The 18,089-nt window shown below is 41.6% G+C and overlaps 1 protein-coding gene across 2 annotated transcripts in view; it reads right to left on the reverse strand.

Annotated features, from left to right (window-relative positions):
- Positions 1-18,089, reverse strand: part of PDGFRB (platelet derived growth factor receptor beta) — a 68,636-nt gene that overhangs the window by 5,042 nt on the left and 45,505 nt on the right. For both annotated transcript variants that reach the window (XM_031953512.1, XM_031953511.1), the window contains exons 13-21: positions 13,918-14,022; positions 12,956-13,066; positions 12,325-12,478; positions 10,414-10,574; positions 9,817-9,935; positions 7,086-7,208; positions 2,301-2,412; positions 1,142-1,241; positions 897-1,002 (exon numbers count right to left, since the gene is read on the reverse strand). In XM_031953512.1, coding sequence (XP_031809372.1) covers positions 897-1,002; positions 1,142-1,241; positions 2,301-2,412; positions 7,086-7,208; positions 9,817-9,935; positions 10,414-10,574; positions 12,325-12,478; positions 12,956-13,066; positions 13,918-14,022 — 1,091 coding nt within the window. The remainder of the gene's footprint in view (positions 1-896; positions 1,003-1,141; positions 1,242-2,300; positions 2,413-7,085; positions 7,209-9,816; positions 9,936-10,413; positions 10,575-12,324; positions 12,479-12,955; positions 13,067-13,917; positions 14,023-18,089) is intronic.

The raw sequence follows: 18,089 nt of genomic DNA on the forward strand, positions 1-18,089 counted from the left end.
CGAACCAGACTTACTGGAAACCATAAGCCTTTAATTAGGCTATGGGGTATTTAAGGGGTACAGAGCTGGGGAGGTTGTCTTAGGCAATTATACATGTAGGAAGGGATGAGCAAAGCAATTAAGCCAGGTACTGCTCACAATGAGAGGGCATAGGAGCCCAAAACTTTCCCTTGGGCTGCCCAACCTGAAAAGGAAGAGGCTGCTTCTTGCCTGCTTTTCCAGCATCCTTTTCTCCTGAATTATTCTTTTATCTTTCCTTTTAAGTTCCATTCCAATTGGCCCATGATCTCTTTCTATCTCTTGTCAAACTATTCTCCCTGTTTTGCCCATAGGCACTCCCTTCTCAACTTTATTTTTCACATTTCTTGTCTTTTTCTCTGTCTAGTTCAGTTCCAATGTCACCTCCCAAAGCTTTCCTAATTCAATAAACATTTATGAAGTGTCTACTATGCACCAGACATTGTGGCCCTCCCAGTTGTTAATGTTCTTTCTTTCCTCAAATTGCCTTGTGCTTACTTAGCTTTTATTTCATCCACCACTAAGTTCTTTGAGGGCAAAGATAGTTTTGTTTTTAATCTTTGTATCACTGATGTCCAGAATGTTGTCTTGCACATAGATGGCAGCTTAATGAATACTGACCTGAACTGTCCTATGAAAAAGAGGTAATAACATTTAGTTCAGGAGTTAGGTTGGACTGTCTGATATAGGAACCCAAGGCAAAAAATAGATCTGTAGCTCCTTCCAACTTTATATATCTTTATTTAAAGACATAAAAGCCTAAGCTGGGTGTGAGACAGCCCTCTTCCAGGAAGCCTTCTTCACATTCTCATCTCAAGCTGAAAATGTTCCCCCCTCTTCTGAGAGTATGAATAACAAGGCCAGTGGCCACAATTTACCTTCTTGTAGCCCTCCCCCAGAAGGCCCTCCATCAGAATGACCAATTGAGAGAAGGAGGGTCGAATTTCGAATTTCTCCTCCCAACACTTCTGCATGATTTCATAGCTGAGGAGGAAAGAAGAGAGTATGAGGGAAAATCCATAATCTGCATTTCCCCTTGGATCAAAAGCTGATGTTAGAAATGGAGGTATGCAGGGAGGCAGGGAGGGAGTTGGAAGTCCCAAGTTTCTTAGATCACACTCACATCTCTTCAGAGGCATGAGTGGGTTTGGCCATGCGGTAGCCACGCTTGATGGCATTGTAGAACTGCTCATTCATGGGCAACTCTGGATAAGGGGTGCCACCTGTCAGAGACACAAAGAATCACAGAATCTTAGATGGGCAGGGTATCAGAGCTGGAAAGAACCTTAGAGCTCTTCTAATGGCATACAACTGTAAAGTAGACTTGGATGATTTTCTAGAACAGAAGTGAGGAATGTCCCTCTGTATAAGGCTGTATAAGGCGCATGATATCATTTGCTAAGGCAATTGCAGGTGATGATGAGCTGAAAGCTAGCTACTATCTAATATAGCTTGGGTTCTATAAGTTGATGATTGTTTATGGTCACAAATGATGTTATAAATATCCAAATGGCCCTTGGCAGAAAAAAAAAGGTTCCTCATCCCTGATTTATAACAATCCCTTTATTTCACATATGGAAAAATTGAGACCCAGAGAGACTGGGGGATTTGAAAGGGGTCACACAAATAATAAATGCCAAGACTGTTAGTAATTACAGAATAATAGAATCACAACAGGAGGACATCTACTCCAATACAATCCAATAATAGAATATTCTCTATACTCTCTACAATGCCCAGTCTTTGTGTGAATATAGCTTAATAATTAATGAAGTAACCTACTCCATTGCTGATCAGTCAGGAAATTTCATTCATCCTGACCTGAAATCACTTCCCTGGGACTTCCTCTCACTGGTTCTCATTTTGTTTTCTGGGGGTTACTACCAAAAATCTAATCTCTTCCACATGGCAGCTCTTTAGGTATTAGAAAAACTAGTGTCAAGTTCCTTCAGAACTTTCTTTTCTTCAAATTAATGGCATAGAAAGTACTTTTTTCTTTGGAACAGGTTAAGAGAAAACATGTCTCATAATCCTTCCCCTCCAAGATCCTGAATAAATGTGTCCCTTTCAGAAAGTGGGAGGAGGTTAGAGATGTGGAAACAAGTATGCACTGGCGAACATGGGGTAGCAATAATGGAGCTCAGGGTAGTCTTCTCCAGAAAAAGGTCAGACACCCCTCCTGTCTGGGAGGACTAAGGTTCCTTTCCCTTTTGGTAAGGGTACAGCAAAGGAAAAATCACAAGGGGCATTCCAGAGAAGTGATGGGTAGGCAGATCCCATACCCAGGGTGAAGATCTCCCAGAGGAGGATGCCGAAGGACCACACATCACTCAGGGTGGTGTACAGGCTGTTGAAGATGCTTTCTGGAGCCATCCACTTCAAGGGCAGGAAAGTCTAGGAGACAAGAGATCCAGTTAATATAGAAGAGGGCTCTACCACAAATCTGTATTGCATCCAACAGAAGACTGAGAGATACTGATTTTATGAAGATTCTTCTTCATCTTCATTGAAGTTAAGGACAGCTCCTTACCCTCTAAGCCGAAAACCTAGGAAAGAGGTGCTGAACATTTTCAGACAGAATAATTATTGTTCATAGATTCATAGATCTACACCTGGAACGAACTCTCAGAAATCATCTTGTTTAATCTCCTCATTGTACAGAGGGGGAAACTGAGGTTCATAGAGGCATTCAGGCATTATAGATCACATGAATGACACTGGTAGCTCATAGAGTGGGATTCCAACTTGTATCTCTTAACTCCAAATCCAGAGCTCTTTCCATTGTGTTTTACAGTCTTCCACCCATGTAGAAAGTGACAACTCATGATCACTCTTAGACATGAAGTCATTTTTCAAAGCTAGACAACTCTAATCCTGAAATCTCAGCTAATTCAGGGATTAAAAGGCTTCTAGTGGACTGAGATCCTGCCTTGGGTTTGACACCAACACAGAATCGATGTCTGGAAGTTACTGTCCTTCATCTCAGACCCTTTTCCAGACTGCCAGACAAATTAGATATTATCTCAGGGACTCTTTTCTGAGGTTTTTAAAAGTAGAGAGACCTCCTTCCTGGGAGCAGTCCCTTCTTGTTTTACAGGTTTAAAATTTCCCATCCTCCTCCTAAAACAAGTCATGGAACCCAGAATACCATTCCCCAAAGCTGGGGGGGGGGGGGAGGGCTTACAAAGATCTCCAGGGAATGCCTGGTTGCCCTCATGCTTTGCATATGTCAAGTACATGTTTCTATATGTGGTGTTGTCTCTCCTGAAAAGAGATCAGAGACTGTATCTTTTTTGCTTTTGAAACCCCAGAACCTAGCATAATGCTGGCACATAGCAGAAAATTAATGTTTGTTGACTGCACTGCCAGTATTGAGCTACCAAGTGAAATCTCCTTGAGACTATAGATAGTTTTTTGCCCTGATTTCAGATGTGGGAGAGCCTAGGAAATCCTTCTCTGCCCCAGCACCTCATGGGGGTATCCTTCAGGGGGATAAGGGAAGCTATTTTCAGCTACATCCTAACGTTGCCTCTTTACAGAGATGGCCACCCCGGAGAGAAAAATTAAGGGGTTTGATGTTAGGGATAGGGTTCTGCACTATCAAGACTGGCACATGATGTAAGGGATCAGAATCTGATCTCTGATGTCACTGTAATCACTGAGCCGACTAGGAGTCAGGAACGTGGGTTCAAATCCTGTTTCAGGCACTTATTAACTATATGACTCAGCATAGGGTTACCTCTGTGTGTGTGTGCGTGTATAACGTCTCAGATTTAGTTTCCTAACTATTAAACAAGGCTAATAATAGCACCTATCTTCAAGATTGTTGTAAATAGCAAATGAAATATTATATATATATATGTATATACACACACACACACACGAAATAATTTGCAAACTTTAAAGCACAATTAAAATGGTATTTTTCTTATTGTTGTTGTTATCATTATCACCCTCATCTCCCCCCACCCCCCATGAGGTTTCCGTGAAATAGCACCAGAAACCCAGATGTTGGTAGGACGCAGATTCCCTTAAGCAACTCAGTGCTGAAATTAGCCTGGTCTGGAGGATTGCAAAGGACTGAGGTTTCATTTCCTGTTGGGAGACAATGGTAAACCCCATCCTGAAGACTGATGGAAAAAGTCCCAGGCTAGACAGCTGGGGCTTGTGGTTCAAGATGGTGGTAGTGGTCAGGATGGCGGTGGGGCAGGGTCCTGTTCTAGCCTTGCTCCCTGGGGGACCCCTAGAGAGGAAATCTGCTTCAGAGCATAGGGAGAATCACACAGGCTCACCAGTGACAAATTTATGGCATGTGGTGGGGGGGGGGGTGGCTCCTGAAGAACCATATTTAACTAAATTAAATGTCTCTCTGAGTTACCTCCATGCCACCTGGCACAGGGCAGTGGGTGGGCACAGACCTGTGCCCCTATTTGTGAGGAATACAATTGGTTGGAGAGAATTGTGTATGTCTATTACAGGAGGCACTCTACATTGACCAAAAACTTTGTGGTGATGGAGGGGAGAAAGTAGCTCCCTGGTGGTGGGGAAAGGTGGCAGGGGGCAGGGAGTTATAGCTGTGACTCATTTGAACTTGGGACAGAAGTGGAGCTTTTGCAAAGGTGAAAAACAAATTGTGTTCTCCCCTCCTTTTTCCTCTTTCCTCCTTCCTTTCCTTCCCTCAGCAGAAAGCATGTCCTCAAATACTATCAGTGAGGGATATATAGATGAAGTGGCAGGGCTTGGGCCTGAAGAACCCCTCTAACCTGCTGGAGCAGGAAGGAAATTCAGCACTAGCTGTTATCCTTTCCTGTTTTAACTAATTTATTTTATTTGTAAATGCTGAACTCTATTGTTTTAAGTACCAAAAGTCAAGTGTCACCAGAGTCCTCTAAACTTTTCTACCCTCTTACAAAGGTCTGATCATCTCACCCTAGTTAGGCTCTGAGGAAAACCCAGAAAAGGCATCAGGTTAAAATGGAAAAGGAACAGAGTGTTAGATTAAACAGGTGAGGCTTGGAAAAGGATAAACCAGGTCTTTTAATCTCCTTTCCTTTCCTTTCTTTCTATATTCTTCCTTCCTTCCTCCTATCTTCCCTCCTCATCTCTTTGTCTCTCTTTCCTCCTTCCTTCCTTCCTTCTTTCCTTTCTTCCCTCCCTCCCTCCTTCCCTTTCTCCTTCCTTCCTACCTTCCTTTCTTTTCTTTCCTTCCTTCTTTCCTTTTTTCCCTCCTTCCTTCCTTTTCCTTCCTTCCTTCCTTCTTTCCTTTCTTCCTTCCTTCCCTCCTCCCTTTCTTCCTTCACTCCCTCTCTCCCTTTTTCCTCCCTCCCTTTTCCTTCCTTCCTTCCCTTTCTCCCTCTATCTTTCCTTCCTTCCTTTCTCTTTCTTTCTTTCTCTCTTTCTCTCCTTCTTTCTCTTTTTCTCTCTCTCTTTCTGTCTGTCTGTCTTTCTCCTTTAAAAGTCCTCTATATGCTTCAGGAACCATGCGGAAACAAACCAGATTTTTGACTTGAGACTTTATGGCAGCAATCATTGAAAGGGACCAGAACAAGACTGAAAGTGAATGGAAAATGATCAAATGATTTAGAGTTGCCACTGGTCTTAGCAAACATCTAGTTCCTCATTTGACAGAGAAAGAAACTGAGGCTCATAAAGAGGAAATAAATTATTTAAAATTATTCAGGTAGCATCATAGGATCATTGAACCAATCAGGGGTCCTTAACTGGTGATTTTTAAGATAGATAGATAGATGGATAGATAAATAGATAGATGATAGATAGATAGATGATTTCTTTTGTAATTTTCTGTGTTTTATTTTACATACATTTAAAAATATTTTTCTGAGAAGGACTCCATAGGCTTTACCAATATGTGAAAGTGTCCAGGATACAGAGAAGGTCAAAAACTCTTATTAGAGAGTGATATGGGACCTCAGAGACTTTTTTAACTAGTCCAACTTCCTTCATTTTATCGATGAGAAAACTGGAGCCTGAGGTGGGAGTGGGATGGAGGAGACAGAGATTAAGTGACTTGCCTAGGATCATACAGGGACTGGGCCAATGTTTTATTTCCTCCTGCCCAGAAAGCCTCTATGATTTCCATGGACAGTCTAAGGGTATTTTAGGATAAGATCTTCATGTTCTGTAGCTCATGAGTTCTGAATTTTGCAGATTTCTATATTTTCCCTTCTTTTCCTTAGCTTTTTTGGAAACTCCACCCTTTGCTTCTGATGACTCAGGGGAAAGAGGTCAAGAATGGAGTAGTAACAGCTGCAGGGAGATGTAGAGGGAGCCTTCGCCCCACCCTCCACTGCGTAGGGAGGCAAGCCGCTGAGTAGGAAAGTCAGGAAATAAAGTAAAGAAAATTTAAGATCAAGCTTGATTGGTGCTCCACTACAAGAAAGCTCATCCCTTTCCTGCCTGGAATTTAAATTTATTAGCAAACATTGATGGAGGCTTGTATACATTATCCCACTTGAAATCCCACATCATTGGTGAGGGAAGCAAGGCAGATATTACCTCCATTTATTAAAGCCATTAGTTTCAACCAGGAGCCCAAACAAATGTCCACATGTCCAGGGCCTCCATTACTGCAAGTGGAGGAGACTGACCCGACACTCTGATTCCATCTTCATCTCTCCCTGCCCTACCTCCCCAACTTTGGACATTGGTCTGGGAACACTGGGCTTAGATAGAAGAGTTTTCACTTCTTGGATGGAACCAGCTTCACTTCACTTGTGGGCTATCTCTATTTCATGCCATGAAAGTACACCCCACTCCCTTTCCAGCTCCCCTCGATCTGTTGTCATCATCGATTAAGATGTAAGCTCCTTGAGAGTAAAGGTTATCTTCTGAGTCCAGTGCGTGGGACATAGTAAGTGTTTAATAAATGTTTATTAAATGTTCTCTCTCTCCCTCTCCCCTCTCTTTCTCCTTTCCGTATTTCTCTCTGTATGCTTCCCTGTCTGTTTCTGTCTCTATCTCCATCTATCTGCCTCTATCTCTCTGTCTCTGTCTGTCTGTCTCTCTCTCTCAAAGCCCTCTGGGATAAGAATGGAGAAGTTACTCACACTGCCTTTGGAGATGTAGTTGGAGTCACGCATGATGTCCCGGGCCAGGCCAAAGTCACAGATCTTGACAAGTTTACCCTCACAGATGAGCACGTTCCTGGCTGCCAGGTCTCGATGGACACACTGCCAGGTTTAAGGAGTCAGGTTTAAGCCAGATTTGGAAACTAGGCTATAGCCTAGAATAGTAAATTGGAGTGGTGTCAGTCAATTAGTCAACAAGTATTTAATAAGCATATTCGTATGCTTATTAACCAGAGATAGGGAAAATATAGTCCCTGCCCTCAAGGAGTTTACATTTTAATAGTCTCCTGAGCCATAAGAGATGAGAGTAAAAAATACAAGGGAGATTCTGGGGGGCTGGGCTTTAGGCACACCTGAAATGGTTAAAAACTATTTCCTTTTACAGACTAGACCAGGGACAGGAACTTGTAGGGAATGATGTCATCCATACTCCATTACTCACTGGGCAAGTTGCTTCCCTTTTCTGGATCTTGGTTTCCTCATCTGTAAAGTGAGTGAGGTAGGACACGATCTCTAAGTCTTCTAGCTATAAATTCTATGATCCTAAGTAGCAACTTCTCTCCTGACAATTAGACTTGGAAAAGGTCTTAGAAATGATATAGTCCAGCTCCTCATTTTGAGATGAAAAACTGTGACCTTCACAACAATTCTGGATGGTAAGATTCAGAGCCTCTGCTTCCCAAGGTTACTGAGGTAGTAATAAGTAGAATTATGATTTGAATCTAATTCACCTCACTTCACATCCTTTGCTATTATACTCTACAGAGTATATACCACAGAGATATCTTTCTAACATAGCCACTCTTTAGTCCATCCTTCAGCTTTGTCTCCCCTTCCTCCCAGCTTCCTTTGCTCCAACCAGTTTGACGCCCCTTACTAGCCCCATGAAGATACTATTCTTTAATACCTCTGGGCTTATGTCCATATTGTTCTGCTCTTCTGGGACATCTCTCGGTCTTATTTATACCCTTCCCACCTAGGTTTCTATTCAGGAAAGATTCCCCTAACTGAGATGCAGCAAGGTGAAGACAAATAAAGGTGGAGAATCAGGAGACCCGAGTTGGGTTGCAGGTTTATTACCTGCATGACATTGGGCAAGTACTTAACCTTTTTGAATATTAGTTTCCTTATCTGTAAAATAGCAATAACTCTTTTTAAATGCTACCTTATTTACAGTGTATCCGTTGTGTGAGAGAGACAGAGAGACAGACAGACAGACAGAGACAGACAGACAGAGAGAGAGAATGAATAGCTTTGTAAATTTAAGGCACCATATACAAGTACTTTGTAAATTTTAGAGTACTATATAAAAAAGTTAGAATTACTCCAGTTCACACTAGTTTCTCTTTCATCCAAAGTTCTATAGCACTTCTAATATGTATTTATGTGTTTAGGAGGAAGAAAGGAAGGAAGGAAGGAAGGAATTTGTTGTTGTTGTTGAGGCAATTGGAGTTAAATGACTTTCCCAGGCTCACACAGTTAGAAAATGTCAAATGTCTGAGGTCAGATTTGAACTCAGATCCTCCTGACTTCAGGACTGTGTTCTATCAACTGTGCCACCTAACTGTCCCAGGTTTTTTTTGTTTTTGTTTTTGTTTTTTTTGTTTTTAAATTTTTATTTATTTTAAAATTATTTTTAAAATTAAAAAAAAATTTTAAACACCTACCTACTATGTATCAGGTACTGTGATAAGAGCTTTACAAATATTATCTCATTTGATGTGCACAACAAGCTGAGGAGAGAGATGCTATTATTATTCCCATTTTACAGTTGAGGAAGCTGAGGCAGACAGGGGTTAAATGATTAGCCTAGAGTAAAACAGCCAGTAAGTGTCTGAGGCAGGATTTGAACTCTGGTCTTTCTGACTCTAGGCCCAGTGCTCTATCCTTTGTTCCACTTTCATTTAATCATATGTTCCAGTTAAAAGTTGCCCATCTAGATTATAAGATGCTTCAGAGTAATGATTGTGGGTCTTACATCTCTTCTACCCAATGTTTATGATAGATGTCTAGGCACACAATAATTGCTTAATTCCTAATTGTTGATTGATTGGTGGACATCCTTTGGGATGTCTCTCAGGGCAAGGGCAGAAGAGCAGTAACTGAAGCCCAGCATGGTAACATACCTTGCCCAATATTCCAAAGCAGCAGTATTAAGCATTATAAGTGGGATCTGAACTCAGCCAGGTGATACAGTGGATAAAACACCAGGCCAGGAGTCAGGAAAACTCATCTTCATGAATGCAAATCTAGCTCAAATATTACTGGCTGTGTGACTCTGGGCAAGTCACTTAGTCCATCATCTGTCAAAAGACTTGGAGAAGGAAATGGCAAACCAGTATCTTTGCCAAGAAAATCCCAGATGGGGTCACAACTGAGTAAAGCAATAAAACATAACATTCTATGATAAAATGACTAATGACTTGGAATTCTAGGGCCAGGAAAGCTTCCTATTTCCATGCTTGGTTTTTCATACTGAGTTGACAGAATGTAAGCTCCTTGAGGACAGGAACAGGTTTGTTTTTTTTTTCCTTTATAAGCCCAATGCCCTATACAGTGTCAAAATTGACATTTGATAAATGCTTGTTGATCAGTTGACTGATAGAGTGTATGAAACACTTTTTTTTTTTTTTTTTTTTACTATTTTGAAGCTCGATGTCAATGTCAGCTATTCCTATTTCCTTCCCAACCCCAACCCCACAATACATACATTCTTGGAAGCCAGGAACTCCATGCCATTGGCCACCTGGTAACTGAAGCCCACAAGGTCCATGTAACTGAGGATAGGGGAATCGTTGATCAGGGTGGCTCTGTAGGATCTCTCTGGAACTGGAGGGTAAAGGAAGGGAGAGGGTGCATAGTGTTCAGTGGTTTTCATTGCACAACTTCTAGCATTTGGACCGTATGAGCTGACTTGGTCTCCCCCTAGTGTCTCTCCAAAGGAAGGACAGAGAATCCATGGCCAGTAAGACCATGAAGGATAATTCATTTCCTTGACTTAAGACAAGATTACAACCCCCTGGGCCACTGGAACTGATCTTTCAAAACTCTTAAAAAAAAAAAAAAAAAAAGGATTCTGCCTTCTCTTTTGGCATCCGTCTTAAAGTTCAATTACCTGAAATGTCAGGAAGTTCTTATTGACGACTAAACTAAATGCCTCTTGCTTCAGCCTGAGCTGAACATCCTCACTTTATCCTCTAGCTTCTCTTTGCCCTCACTTTGCAGCTGGATCTTTACCAAATAAACCAAAAGTCCCCTCCCCACTTCCCCTCTCCCAGGAGGCTTAGGTTGCTCCTTCTTTACCTACCAGAGGGTGCAAAGCTATCATAGGGCGAGCTGTAGTTGGAGGATTCAATATCCACATACATGATCTCTCCCTTCATGCCCAGCATTGGGACATAGTCCACACAGTCATCCTTCCTCATGTCCATGTAGCCTCCGTCACTCTCCCCCGATAGCGATGTTTGTCTGGGAGCCGGGAGACACACAGACAGACCAGTGAGTGATTCCAAAAAATGGAAATTAGAACTGGAACTTTTGATTGCTAAGGACCTGTCCAGGTCTCACATTTTATGTTCTTTTGCTTAAAGAATTGTCTAGTCCCAATATTTTATGTTCTAAACTCATTTTCAATGGCAGATTTTTTTTTTTGTTGATGTTCTAACATTTTTTTCAGCTTTAGTGTTCTATGTTCAAATGTTCTGGCACTGTGTTCCAACATCCCATCTTCTATATTCTAAATACCCTCCTAGCTCTATCACTCTCCCTTCTATGACTTCATCCACATAGTAGATTATTTTGTCCAGAGCAGAACCTGCATTATGATGAATTATTGGAGGGTGTTAATGACATACTAGAATTGGACATGTTTGGGGCACCCATAGATCAGTGCTATTACAGGTTCCCACATTGCTGTTCCTTCGTGCCCCTGCTTCGGGCATTCAGGACATAGGGCTAGTTAGATGAGAGGTATGTCAAGAGAAGATAGTAGTTCATTTTCTAATGGATGGGTTCTCACTTCATTCAATATCTTTGGGCAAAAGTACTGAAAATGACTTCCTACCCTAGAAGCAATATATAAGGGAGGGGCTGTAAAAATAGGGGTAGCATTCCCTAACAAAGTAACAACATCTTAGAATCTTAGAGAAACATTCAAGGTTACCTAGCCCAATCCACTTTACAGGACAAAAATTAATATTTCCTACAAGAGATAACCAACCCTTGCTCGTATATCTCCAGTGATGAAGGACTCAGTATCACACACATACATTCACAAGTACACACACTCACACATGCACACTCATGTGCACACACTCATATTCACATGCAAACATTAACATACTTGCACATACTCATACACATGTGTGCACATACATTTGTGTGAACACATACCAGTGAATACTCACACATATACATACACACTCTATTGTATTTTGGAAAGCTCTAGATATTATAGAATCTTAGAGCTGGACAGGATCTTAGAAATCATCCAGTCTAGTTCCTAATTCTAGACAAGCTTCCTAACTATCAGGAAATTTGACTTTCCACCGAGCAGAAATACACTTCCCCAGAATTTCCATTCACTGGCTGTACTTCTAGTCACTGGGACCAAATAGAATAAACCGAATCCCTCTTTCACGTGATAGCCTTCAAATATCTATAGGCAGCTTTTTCTTGAAGATAAACATTCCAGTTCCCTTAACCATAGCTCAAGGACATCAGACCTTTCACAATCCTTGCCCCCTCCTTCCTCTTGTAATCGCTCTGTTCCAAGGAAAGGTCTGATAAGGATGAGGGTGAGAGAAAAGGAACTATAGCGGTTTCTGCACTCCATACTCATTCAGTTTAGACCAGACACCTCCACCACTATCTCTGACTACAACCTCTTTGACCATAAATAACTCCGCATTTTCCAACCTCAACCATATCCCACCCTGACTATCACGGACCACAACCCCACCTGGCCAGAGCCCCAGTTATATCACACCCTAATCCCATCCTGGGAGAAAGGGGCCAATGTGGGACAGGTTAAGGAGCACAGAAAAGGAGAAAAAGATAAAAGGAAAAAGGGAAATTTGGGGAAAAGAGAATAGTTTTACCCTTCATGCATAGGGCAAGGGCAACAGGATCTGGGCTGAGAGGAAAGGGAGAGAGGGTGGATGGAGCAGGAAGAAAGGCAACCTGCTTCAAGGGTAGGGATGGGAAGTACATGAGTCACCTGTGCAGCTGATGGTCAGGAGGGTTCAGGACCTCTGAGCACTGGTAAGACCCTCCTTTCTCAGGACAATGCTGCAAGAACGTGTGCTTGGTTCGATGTAGATAGTCTACGAGATCTCCATAACGGCAGTATTCTGTGATGATGTAGATGGGGCCTAGGGGCAATAGGAGTTGTGAGTGTGAGAGACTGTGTGTGTGTGTGTGCGGGGGAACAATCCTGGTGGGTGGGCAAGGTAGTGGAAGCTAAGAGACAAATGGATAGGGAATTAATAAGGCCTGGGTTCAAGTCCTATCCTTCTTATCAGCAAATCACCTAACCTCCCTGTGCCCCAGTTTCTTCATCTGTAAAATGAGGGAATTGGAGATAATGGCCTCCAAAGTTGCAATTAGCTCTAATCTATGAACTTCTTCTATTGATAGAATTCAAGACAAGAATTTGGGTTACGGGACAACCAAAACTGAGATGACCTGAGAAAATCCTTAAAAGGGGAGGTTTCTGAGGCAGGCTGTTAGCCTAATGGATTCCCCAAATGGCATTTCTTAGAGTCATTCAGGACTTAACGTGATTCTCTGAATTTAATTCAGTCTGCCAGGATTCCTCTGGACTGTAGGATAAGGGACGGGCGCCATACCTCCTTTAGTGCACGCCCCCAGCAGGTTGACAATGTTCAGGTGGGGCCCCAGGTGGCTCATGATCTTCAATTCAGACATAAGGGCCTGCTTCTCACTGCTCCGGGCGGTGGCTGAGATAAAAGGTTTGGAGGGTGAGAAGAGAGAAGAGGCAACAGAACAGCTAAGACCCAGGCCCTTCAGAGAAGGTCACCCTCATCTAGAGCTCTGCTAATAAAACAAGCAGGTCTTCACAAAAAAAAAAAAAAAAAAAATTGAACTCACAACACACTTATAATTTAATGTATTATTTGTATTTCCTCTCATTTTTTTAGGCAAGACAATCAACAAAACAAGAAATCATTAAATGATTTGTAAAACTAGTAGATTTCTAAAATATAAAATGTTCATATCAAAAATTTAACAGAGCACCAGCCCTGAAGTCAGGAGGACCTGGGTTCAAAGCTGACCTCAGACACTAAACACTTCCTGGCTGTGTGACCCCAGGCAAGTCACTTAACCCCAATTGCCTCAGCAAAAAAACAAAATAAAATAAATTAAAAAATAAAAAATAAAAATTTAACTGTCAGTTCTTGTGAGGGGGGGGTTGAGCAACCCTATTCCAATCTCCCCATTCCCAGAGAAAGCTTCTTCCTGGCCCCAGGTCTAGCATGACTAGAAGCAATGATTCCCAAAAAGGATTTACTATATCAGATCTCAGCCCTATCCCCCAACTCAGTGGGGTGGAGTGCTTCCCTGCAAACAAGGGAGAGTTCCCTAAAGCTGCCCTTACTAGACCACAAGCAAGAAAAGAAGTGGGTCTAGAATGGGCAGGGGTCTCCTAGCAGAAAGTGAGGAAGAACAGCGGGACTAGTAGATGAGAGGAATAAGGGGGAAGATGGTTAAAAAGAGAAGGTTGACAAAAGGAAAAAGGAGGGGAAAGTGATTGAGGAGGCTAAAGGAAAAGGGAGAAGGAGAAACTCACATTTTAGCATCTTGACAGCCACCTTCATTGTGGCCTGGGAGTGGCTTAGTCCATGGGCTGTGGCCTCCACTACTTGCCCAAAGGCTCCAGAACCAAGTGTACGACCTGTAAGAGAGATAAGAGGATATTCCCTCAATTCCATCCTAAAGCTGGTGGATTGTGCAGAGATTATGCACATTTCTCACTCACACCCTAGTCACTGGAACCTTCAACACCTCCACAAAATCCTTTGTTCCCCACCCAATCTGAGCAATTACTGGAAGAACCTGCCTTACTCCGTAGGATCATTGATTTAGGGATGCTTTAGTTCAACCTCTCTCATTTTATAGTAAGGGAATTACCTCCAGAAAGATTGAATAAATTGTCCAAGCTAGATTCTAAATCCAGTGCTGTCCCCGCTTTATCATATTGCTACCCATCTCACAGATGTCCGTGACTCAGAAAAGATACAGGAGTTCTTCTCTAAGAAAACCATCAGTCATTGAATGTATGTGAATTGGATCCTACAGCTCACAGTAACCCCTCTGAAGATCTCAGAGCCGGAACATACCCTGAGACTCTCTCCTCCATCTATGTCCCTGAGAATTCACCCAACCTTGGTTTAAAATTTTCTGTAGGAAAAGAATTCACCAACTCCCCAAGCACTGATTCTAAAAGTGGCCTGGTAGAGTGAATAGAGTCTGGCCTTAGGGTCAGGGAGGCCTAGATATGAACCCCTACTCAAATATTTCCTAGACAAGTCACTTAAATCTCTGAGTCTCAGTTTCTTCATCTACAAAATTATGAGGTTACATTAAATGACCTCTCTAAAGTCCCTTCTAATTCTGAATTGGAATCCTATAATCCAGGTCCCTGTGGTTTAATCCAAAACCTTGGGGATATCTCTGTCCATAAGGCATTAATCCATTTTAGCTGAAAGAGGGTTAATAGGGAGGAAAGTTCAACATTGAGATGGACTCCATCTTTATATTTTTCTTAATTAAAGCTTTTTATTTTCAAAACATATGCAGGGATAATTTTTCAACATTGACCCTTGCAAAATCTTGTGTTTCAAATTTTCCCTTCCTTCCCCCCACCCCAGTCCATCTTTATATTAACATGTAACAATAAATAGATGGGACCATCAGTGTCAGTGACTTTGGGATAAATAACTTGACCTTCACTTAGACAGCTGAGGAATGTTAAGTCCCCAACCACCCATAACACTTGAGCCCCTGTTTGCTAGAAATTTTTTCTGTTCTATCCATAAATTAAATCCATTTCGTTCAAAGCCAGCAGAGGGCAGCCCAATGTAATCTGGTTGACATGCGTTCATCCCAGTTGCCTAATCCTGGCTCATTCCGCAGATGAGGGAAAAAGGGAGGGGGAATGATGAGTGGATGGCAGAATTGGGCTGGGTCAGAATGAAGGCTGTCCCTTCACATCTGTTGACACACCCTACTCCAAACCCAATTTCTAGTCTAATACTGCAAGGACTTTAGGGAAATGCATAGAATTTTCAGCTGGAAAGATCTCCAGACATCATTTGAACCCAATGTAATTTTTGCAAATGAGAAAACAGGCTCAGAGACATTTAATGAGTTGCCTCATGTCACCCAGATTAGAACTCTGACCTTCTAATTCCAAATTAAGTGCTCTTCCCACTATTTTACACTGTTGCCACAAGCATGGAAAACCTTCCCTCCTGCAGTCCACCACTCGACACCTTTCCTCTCCTATAGGTCTCAGCTTTCAGCCCGGAGTTAGAACTCTGAGTTCAAATCCCACCTCAGACATTAAATGTTTGAAGTTGGGTATTAAACTCTTAAATCATCAGTTTTCTCATCTGCAACTACAAGACCCAATCTCCCAGGGATGTTACAAAGAAGGGGTCTTGCAAACAACCTTACAACACTACAGATAGATGAGCTATTATTATTATTTTGTGCCAGATAAATATTTAGGTTTTTAAAGCCTATCCTTTTAGTCCCCAATTTTACTCATATGCTCAATTTTTTAAGCTTTTGTTGCTATTTTTAACTTTATATTCTTCAATAAAAAGTGTAATAGGGGCAGCTAAATGATACAGTAGATAGAGTGCTGGCCCTAAAGTCAGGAATACCTGAGTTTAAATCTGACATCAGGCACTTAATACTTCCTAGCTGTGTGACCCTGGGCAAATCACTTAATCTCAACTGCCTCAGCAAAAAAATAAAAATAAAAATAAACATTCTAATACTTATTCATAATAGAATAGACATAGGTTCTTAAATCTACTATCTTTTGGGAATATTGTTTTTGTTGATTAGTTGTTATTGTTGTTATTAGGTGAGGATGGACAGTCACTTGGTGAGTTGTGATCAAGAGGATTTCTATTCAGTTCTAGGTTGGACTAGAAAATTCCCTTCAATTACGAAATTCTGTCATATCAGTGGATTATATTAGCTTCAGCCTCATTTGCCCCCTCTTCTTTGAATGTCTGTTCCCTGCAGGGAAAGATTTTGATTCCAGACCTGTGTTTAGAATAGTTTTTTTCTTTCTATACATATCAATATCTCTCTCTGTCATCTATCTATCCATTGATCCATCCATTCATCTGTCTGTATATCTATTTATATATCAATATAATTATCTATCTATTTCTCTATCTATCCATTTATCTATCATCTATCAATCCATCTATCCATCCATATATTTGTCTATCTATATATCTGCTTTTTAGTTGTCTATCTATATCTCTCTATCCATTTATCTATCATCTATCCATCCATTCAATCATCCATCTATCTATTTATTTAATTTCGTGGCAAATAAGCATTTGTTAAATGCCTACCATGTGTCCAGCTGGTAGGTGCTTTACAAATATTTCATTTGTTAATAGAGTACTGGACTAAGACCTGGATTCAAATTGTCCTCTGATGCTTATTAATTGGGTGACATTTGCTAGAAACCCTTTCGGCTCTGTTGTTGTTGGATGGGCAAGTCACATAATCTCTCTGGTCCTCAGTTTCCTCATTTGTAAACTAGGGATAACAAATATCCATTATACTTCATAGAGTTTTATTGAGACTCAAATGAAATAACACATGTAAAGCACTCTGCAAATTTGAAAGTGCCTATTTTTACTGTTATTGATTATTATTATCAATGTTGCTTTCTTCAGGAAACCTTGAGTCACTGATAATGGGCATTCCCCTGCCAATGCAGGTCCCAAGAACTAAATTCCTTGGTAGGCAAACTTCAAGAGATGGTATGACTGAAAAAGGTGATCACCCAGTAGCTTGTCTTCTGGTGATAAACCTCATCATCGTTAACTGGACTGGGCCCTTTATTGACAGTCCCAGCTTGGTAGGATCTGTTGGAACTTATCCTCCAAGTTCACAGAGTTCCCAACACACTATAACAAGAAATGGAGGAACACAGTAGATGTAGGTAGGGGAAAGGACCTCAGAGACCATCTCATTTTACAGAAGAGAAAACTGAGTCTTAAGGGGGACTAAGTCACTTGCCACAGTCACCAAGGTAGCATCAAAAACATGTTCAGAATCCTCTGACTGCATACCCCTTGCTATGGGCTTAGAGGACCTTGATTCGTATCCTACCCCTAACACTCACAGCCTGTGAGACCTTGGGCAGACCATTTTCTCAGTCTGAGCCTCGATTTTCTCATGTAAAATGAGAAGACTTGCCTCCATAGCCCGTGAGCTCTCATCTGCCTTTTGACCTATGATCCAAGATTCAAAGTGGGAAGAGCAAATGTTGGTCTTCAGGTGGAGGATGGATAGTCACTTGATGAGTTGTGGTCAAGAGGATTTCTATTCAGTTCTAGGTGGGACTAGAAAATCCCCTTCAATCATGAAATTCTGTAACACCAGGGGATTATATTAGCTTTAGCCTCATTTACCCCTTTTCTTTGAATGTCTGTTCCCTGTGGGGAAAGATTATGACTCCACCTGCCTCAAACTGCAATCTCTGTTGTGTCGGCCTTCTTCTTCACTTCCATCTGCCACCATAGTCCAAAGCCTCATGACTAAGAACCTGCTGTATTGGGATAGCCTTGTAACCTGTCCTTTCTGCATTTCTTCCCCTTTATTCCATTCTGCACATCCGACCACACAAACTTTCCTAAAATATCTCTGGGGGCAAGACAGCTATATAGTGTAATAGATAGAGCACAGGACCGAGTTTAAATT

This window comes from Sarcophilus harrisii, chromosome 2, assembly GCF_902635505.1.
Source record: "Sarcophilus harrisii chromosome 2, mSarHar1.11, whole genome shotgun sequence".
NCBI lineage: Eukaryota > Metazoa > Chordata > Mammalia > Dasyuromorphia > Dasyuridae > Sarcophilus > Sarcophilus harrisii.